At 39.0% G+C, this 8059-nt stretch overlaps 1 protein-coding gene across 1 annotated transcript; it reads right to left on the bottom strand.

The window, feature by feature from the left end:
- Positions 1–793: 793 nt before the first annotated feature.
- Positions 794–5808, bottom strand: tpbg1b (trophoblast glycoprotein 1b). The gene is made up of 2 exons (XM_067425346.1): positions 5217–5808; positions 794–3786 (listed from the first exon to the last, which is right to left on the bottom strand). Exons 1-2 carry the CDS (start codon positions 5480–5482, stop codon positions 2937–2939), a joined length of 1116 nt encoding a protein of 371 aa, XP_067281447.1. The 5' UTR covers positions 5483–5808; the 3' UTR covers positions 794–2936.
- Positions 5809–8059: the final 2251 nt, after the last annotated feature.

Here is an 8059-nt window from a genome sequence, read left to right as displayed (position 1 = left end):
AACGCAGATAATGCATTTTCATTGAGTTCATTCTGCAATTCATTTGGACTGATTTGAAGGATAATACAATAAGAAGCTAAAAATGAGGGTGAAAACTTGTGGACTAATTTGTTGGATATACCATGCAAATATTTGGAGGAGATTGTGGTGACTAACTAAAGGAATCCCGATCAAACATCTTTCTGACCAATAAGACACAAAATGTAAAGTGATTTAAATTTAAAATGTAAAAACCTTTATTTTTTTTAGCATGCAAAATAAACTCTTCTCTGAAGAAAGACCATTTATTTGCCCATGCGATGCATGACACATCCACAGAAGAGTTGTTTTGCACTTGATACCTGATAAATTCATGAGTAAACATTTTGCTTTTGGCATCCCACTTAAACGGTTTTCTTTACCTCTTTATAGAAAGGTTCATTTGAATATAATGAATAATACATGAGTACAAAGCTATAAAAGCACAATGGAAGACGGCCCAATTTCTGTGAAGTTTCATATCACAATTTGACAAGCAAAGGTATGATGCTTTTTAGATAATGGTTCCCAATCTAAAATATTGTGGCCAAATGGGCGGATCTCACAAAGGAATATACTGTATATTTATATGTATATACATTTTCATTTATTTTCACAAATATTTTTTTTGCACTGTGATATTATGACAGTTAATAAAATCGACAATAATTCTATTCAGAACATATATATATATATACACACACACATACACACACACACACACACACACATATATATATATACACCCATATATATATACACTTATACACACACACGTCTGTTTAATCTATCTTTGTGGGGGCTCTCCATAGGCGTAACGGTTTTCATACTGTACAAACCATATTTTCTATTCCCTTACACTGCCCCTGCCCCTAAACCTACCCATCACAGGAAACATTCTGCATTTTTACTTCCTCAAAAAAAAAAAAAAAAACCTCATCCTGTATGATTTATAAGCCTTTTGAAAAATGGGGACCGCTGGCTGGCTCCCACAATGTAGGTAATCTCAGGTTTTACTATCCTTATGGGGAAATTTATTCCCCATAATTCAATATAAACAAGGGCACACACACACACACACACACACACACACACACAGTAAAAAGTTTGGAAAGTTACTATTTTTTATGTTTTTGAAAGAAATCAAGGCTGCATTTTTTTAAATCAAAAATACAGAAAAACAAAAAAACAAAAAACTGCAATATTGTGAAATAGAGATCTTTTGTAACAATATAAACTACTGTTCAAAGTTTGTGGTCAGATGTTTTTTTAAAGAAATTAATATTCAGCAAGTGTTGAAATGACAGGAATCTTTTCTAACAATATAAATATTTACTATCACTTTTTATTTTGAATAAATGCGGTTCTTTGTTACTCTTTATTTGTCAGTGAATCCTGGAAAAAACATCAAAAATATTAAGCTGCACAACTATTTCCAACATTGATTATAACTGATAATCCGCATATTAGAACGATTTCTGAAGGATCATGTGACTCTGAAGATTGAAGTAATGATGCTGAAAATTCAGCGTTGTATCACAGAAATAAATTATATCTTGAAGTATATTAAAATAGAAACCCATTATTTTAAATTGTAATATTTCAGGGGTTTTTTTGTATATTTGATCTAATAAACACAGCCTTGAGGATCATAAGAGACTTCTAAAAAAAAAAAAAGTGGTACTGTATATAGCACACGTACTTAATTGTCATAAAAATGTCACAATGCAAAAAAACAGTCTTTGTGTTGTTTATGCAAAATATATATATTTTACTTTTAAAAGGGGAAATACGAATTCATTTACACAAGAAATTTCCAGCCTTTGTGAGATTCACTCAAAGACTAAGTAGTCTTTTGATAAACATATGCTGCATAAAACCATGTTATCCAGACACAAGTGGCACAACACATGAAGCATATTTCTTTTCAGTCTTACACATTTGGAAACGTTACTAAAAAAAATAGAGCAGGAGACCCTTTCAGCACAACGGCCCCAGCTTCATCTGTATCTTATCACCGTAACAGTCCCTTAAACAGAAAAAGCTGGGGAACATATGAGGAACTGAGCCAGACTGAGTCTTCAAAGGGGGAACGGGCTTCGCGGAGGAGGGGTCTCGCTCAGCGGCCCTCGTAAGGGCTGGTTCTCATCATTCTGACAATAAAAATGAGTGGAATAAAAACAAAGCAAAACGTCTCTTTTGAACGGAAAAAAAAAGCGGCCAGAGATTTCTGCAAACTGGCTCTCTTTCTTCAAAAGATCCTCCTTCTAGAGCTTAGAGGAGGTTATCCTCCTGCTGGAATGCTTTTGGAGAGAAAATCCGGCACATTCTTCGCAGGCTCCCTGTGGATAGAGGGACAGAAAGGACCATAGAAGGCTGCTAATTCTGTTGCTCAGGGTTCGACACTAGAACTGCATACGCTTCCATAAAAACAGGGCTGCACAAGCATGCAATAAAACAGTCCTCAAAACTCCACAAACAGCACAGTATGCATTTATATATCTATATATATATATAGGATTTGTCCCTTTTTGAAGCTGGTCAGCCCCTTAAATCCAATAAACAAGGCACTTGAGCACTAAAGAGGTGGGCAATATTCCAGTTCAGGACAATGGAGATTGGTGGGGGGGTTTGTTGGTGGTGGTCAGAGTTACTTTATGGCTTCTGTCCCCTTATTGGGCTAATCCTCAAACATCCCATGATGATTGAGAAGCAAATGCATCTTGGGGCAAATTCTGTGCAGACTTGAGGGGGAGGTGTGCTTGTTATAAAGGTTTCGACAAGACAGGCAGTACATGCTTTTCACAAGAAATGTGCCTACTTAAGCCTACATGTTCGCATCAGGCATTTTCCAAATATAAATGCAATAGAAAACATGTTCATTAAAGGAGCTTGGTTTGGGAAGAGTTCACGTCCAATCACACATCAGCTGTTGTAGAAAATTGCGACAGTCTGGGATCGGAGTCGATCTCATATCGGTAGTGGTACCCTTCCCAGACTTCCCGGCATGCGTCGCGCATGTCGTTGATGCGCTTCTTAATACCTTTGCGGTTCAGGTAGAGCACAAAGAGAAACATGAGACCGACGAATCCCAGCACGAGACCCAGGAAGACATAGGAGGTTTGCAGCGCTAGGTTGTCGGACTCACCCTCCTTATGGCAACCCAACTCCAGTTCGCCCACAGTCAGTAGCGATGTGTTCCTCAACGCGATGGGGAACGCACAAGTCAGATGCTCAACGTCCTCTATACGCACCCGTGAGCCATTCAGCCATGCGGAAAAGGGCTCTATGTCACATGTGCAGGTGTAAGGATTCTCCGCCAAGTGGATTCTTACCGAACGCAACTGCTCCAGCTCCTTTAGAGCCTCCACACGTAAAGTCCTGAGGGCATTGTGGGTGAGATCGAGCTCCTGGAGGTGATCCAGTCCCGTGAATGTGCCGTTATGTATAGACACTATAGAGTTGTTGGCAAGCTGAAGACGCCGCAGGCCGACAAGATGGTAAAAGATGCCAGGGGGCAAGTAGACAAGGCCGTTACTGGACAGGTCCAACCCCAGCAGGTCACTCAATGTGCTCCAGCGAAGAGAGGTGGCTAAATCAATGACGGACGAGTGGTTGTAGAGAGCCCGACTGAGGTTGAGCTCCCTCAGCATACGGCTCTGGACAGTGAACGCCTCGGGATGGATGATGGCCAGCTGGTTGTTGCTGAGGTCCAGCGATCTGAGGCTCCGCAGGCTAGAAAATGTATGAGACTTGACCTCAGAGATCCTGGACAGAGAAAAATGAATAGTTTTACTCTACACTCTTGAAAAGAGTGTTTTACACAGTGATACTTTTGAAGAACCATTTCTGGGTCCACAAAGAACCTTTCAGTGAACCATTCTGAACATGTTTTAGATTCTTTAGAACATCTAAAGAAACTTTTTTCCACTGTAAAGAACCTTTTGTGCAATGCAAAGGTACCATTGAGGTTAAAGGTTCCTCATGAACCATCAAGGACAATACAGAGAGCAGTTGCAGGGTCAGAACTACCACTGATATTGAAGAGGTTTATTTATTTGCTTGTTTAAGCCATGTCAGCATCTTAGGCTATTTTCATGGCAAGAACGGTAACAGGCAAATAAATAGGCTAGATAAACATATTTAAAAGAAGATGACACCAAAGGATAAATAATTTACTTATACAGAAATATTTTAGGTGCACTCGGGTAGTTAACATTACAGTGTAAAAAATAAGTTACCTGGTTGCCTTAAAATTGAGTTTATTGAAATTAAAAATGTTAGTTAATACGGACATTTTTGAGAATCGACAACCTTTATTCAAATATCATTAAACGATTGTGTAAAAATATTGTGTAACTGTGTTTTATTTGTGAAAATGCTGCGAAACATAACAAATTGTGCTATTTTCGCAATTTATCACATTTTTATGTGGTTCAGACATATATTTTGAGTTTCTATTTATTAAACCAATTTCCTTCATTGTATCAACTCAATTTTTTAATCTCAATAAACTCCAAACCAGGTTACTTACTTTTTTCAGTTAAACCAACAATATATTTTTTACAGTGTACTAAAACCTTCCTTTAGGGGGACGTTCAGTATAAAAGCAGTTTAAATTCATTCAATATTACACTGTAAAAAATTATATGATAAATAAGTTATAACAACATATGTTTTTACATTGTTTTAACTCATCAAAATAAGTTAAGAAATGTTAAACTTTTTTTTAATAAGTTATACAAGATGCAACTCATTTTTCAAAGTCAGTTTAACATAATTTAAGTTGAAATAACTTAAACATCCAAGTCAATTGTACTGCAATTGTCAATTATTTTTTTTACAGTGTATGGTGATAGATTTTTCACATCTGGTCCTGGATATGAGGTCACATCTTTGACTAATAAGATCCTACTTCATTTCGTCATAAATCTGTTTTAATAGGTCATACATTATGCAGAATGCACAATGTATAGAATGTGGCTCATTAAAAGCTAAAAATAAAACCTGAACACACATTAAACATCTTCTTTGAAAAAGTACCATTGTAAACTGCCAAAACAGGTCACTTAGATTTAGTATTTACTCTCCTTAAAAAAAAGATATTTAAAATGACAGAAAGCTTCTTACAGTTTGAAGGAGATCCCATATTAACTTCAAGGTGAATTATACGCAGCTTCGAATATACATCACTTTACCTGTTGTTAGACAGTGACAAATTTGTCACGTTGTCCAGTGCCTGGAAAGATTCGGGTCCGATCTGACTGATGTTGTTTCCGATGATGAAGAGGTTTCTGGTGTAGCTCGGAATGCCGGTCGGTATGTGCCGCAGATCTTTAGAAACGCATTTGACCGTCAGCGCGGCTTCTGAGCACTCGCAGCCGGCTGGACACACCGATCCGCCCGCGGAGAGCGCAGCGCACAGCAGCCCAAAAACCAGCGCGCACCGTCCAAGGGCAAACATGGTGAAATATCAGCAACACCTCATCAATCTCACTAAATAAATGCCCTCATTTAGCTTGCGTGCGCTTCCAGGGATCCTCTTCGGCAAAGTGTCTCTCGAAGAAAGACTCCAGTCCCGCGTGCTCGTAACTTCACTCAGTAGTGTTTGTGTGTAGTCTCCATGCGTGCTCGACCTCTTTGCATTAGAGAAACTCGTGTTTCAATGAGAGGCAGACACTTTATTTCCATGAGAAAAAGAGGTTCTCTGTATGGGGCGTTTGATCCGCTCCTCTCAAACAATGGGACTGAATCACTACTGCCCTCAACAATCAGCAGGGAGGAGTTTTGGACTCACACCTCTCCTCCTCCACTTCACCATATAGGCAGATACTAGGATCATTCACATCTCACACTCATCATAATGATTGATAGGCTTAATTAATAGCGATTAAAGCTCATCAAAAGATTACGACAATCCAAGAAGTTTAGTCGATCGTTTACTTCAGGACAGCTCAAGGTCTCCACTTCTGCTAGTTTTAACATACACTTAAAACTTAAAAACGTTCTGTTCAGAAGTTTCTTGTAGGTTCTGCAAAGGGTTTGTATGTTCTTGACAAAGTTATAGATGCAACACACGAGCAATGGTTCTCAATTAGGGGGTGGGGCCCACTAGGGAGCCTCAGTAAACTTTCAAAGGGGGTGATTTGCCCATAATATACAGTCCAAAAGTGATGCCCGGAGGGGACTGACATGAGGATTTGTTTTTAATGATCCAAGTTCAATTAAATGCATCATAATATTGGAAAATGTTTTACATATTTCTTTAAAAATTAGGGAAGAACAAAACACTAAACTTGGTTACGGTATTTATCTGACAAAAAATATTTGGAAAAACGGTACAGCTACAGGTTTTATTTTATTATGCAAAAAAATGCATAGAAAAACAAAACACTCACAGGAAAAAGCATACATTAAAGGGATAGTTCACCCCAAAACTGTCGGTTAGGCCTACTAACCCTCATGTTGTTCCAAACATACACAGGTTTTCTCCTTCTAAATTTTGAACACAAAATAAGATATTTTAAAGAATGTTAGTAACCAGACAGTTGATGGCACCCATTTACTTTCACAGTATTTTTTCCTACTATGAAAGGCAATGGGTCAACTGTCTGGTTGCTAAGGGTGCTTTCACATCTCTAGTTCGGTTCATTTGGTCCGAACCAAGGTCAAACAATTATACATTGTTGCATTTTTCAGCTTTTTTGGTTCCTTTTCACACCACACTGATTGCTTTGGTCCGAACCAGTTGAAACGAACCAAAACGCAGGCACGTGACAACATCCACATCACTCATTGGCCATGGCGTATTTCCTAAACTGCTTTTCGATTGGTCAGAATTTACGTGTGGGAAAATTCCAACAGAAGAGGCAACGCCAGCAAACTATAATAACACTATGCACTGTCAGAAAAAAAAGTACAGTGCTGTCACTGGCACAGTACCCTAAGGTACAAAACTGTAAAGGTACTAATATGTACCTTAAAGGTACTAATACGCACTCTTAAAGTACTGATATGTACCTTTTAAGGTACTAATATGTAACATTTAGGGGTTAGTTAGGTACAAAGATGTACCTTTTTACTTTTGTACCTTAGGGTACCGCCCCAGTGACAGCACTGTATACCCTTTTTTCTGAGAGTGTGGAGAGAAGACTGCGCGGGCTGGTTTTTTCCCTGGCCATAATCTACTACACTGAGTGTATTTACCACAGTATTAAAATACCTTTCTATAATGAAGTGCGGATTAGACGCGAAAACAATGTTCTAATGCACTGCAGACGGTGAGCACGCATCTTTTGTCACTTCAAGAGGAGGCGTGCATTAATTATTAACTCTTGACATGCTCATCTTCCGAAAATATTGCCAACGATCTTTCAGGTAATAATATCATGCACACAATGTCAGCGCAGCTAACTACGGCAGCTGGTTTAGTCCAAAAATGATCAGTACTTTTGCAGTTGGTTCTGTTCGAGGTCGGATCACGTTCTCACCACAAACAAACCGCTCCAGAGTTTGTTTGAAAGCGTACCGAGACCACCTCTTCAAGGAGGTCTCGGTACGCTTGTTTGGTCCGCTTTTGGTGCGCACCCGAGTGCGATTGCTGCTTTCAGACCTGACCAAACGAACCGCACCAAAGAGGGAAACGAACTCTAGTACGATTTAACCGAACTAAATGAGGCAGGTGTGAAAGCACCCTAACGCTCTCATTTGTGAACGATCCCTTAGAAACTCATACAGGTTTGAAACAACTTGAGGGTGAGTAATGATAAAAATTTCATTTTTACAGATATTTTTAGAGAGAGAGAGAGAGAGAGAGAGAGAGAGAGAGAGAGAGAGAGAGAGAGAGAGAGAGAGAGAGAGAGAGAGAAAGAGAGAGAGAGAGAGAGAGAGAGAGAGAGAGAGAGAGAGAGAGAGAGAGAGAGAAAGAAAGAGAGAGAGAGAGAGAGAGAGAGAGAGAGAGAGAGAGAGAGAGAGAGAGAGAGAGAGAGAGAGAGAGAGAGAGATAGAGAGAGAGATAGAGAAATGTGGGGACCTTCCATAG

Source organism: Pseudorasbora parva, chromosome 19 (assembly GCF_024679245.1).
Source record: "Pseudorasbora parva isolate DD20220531a chromosome 19, ASM2467924v1, whole genome shotgun sequence".
Lineage (NCBI taxonomy): Eukaryota > Metazoa > Chordata > Actinopteri > Cypriniformes > Gobionidae > Pseudorasbora > Pseudorasbora parva.
Note: the sequence above shows the minus strand (reverse complement) of the source record. Positions and strands in the feature narration are given on the sequence as shown.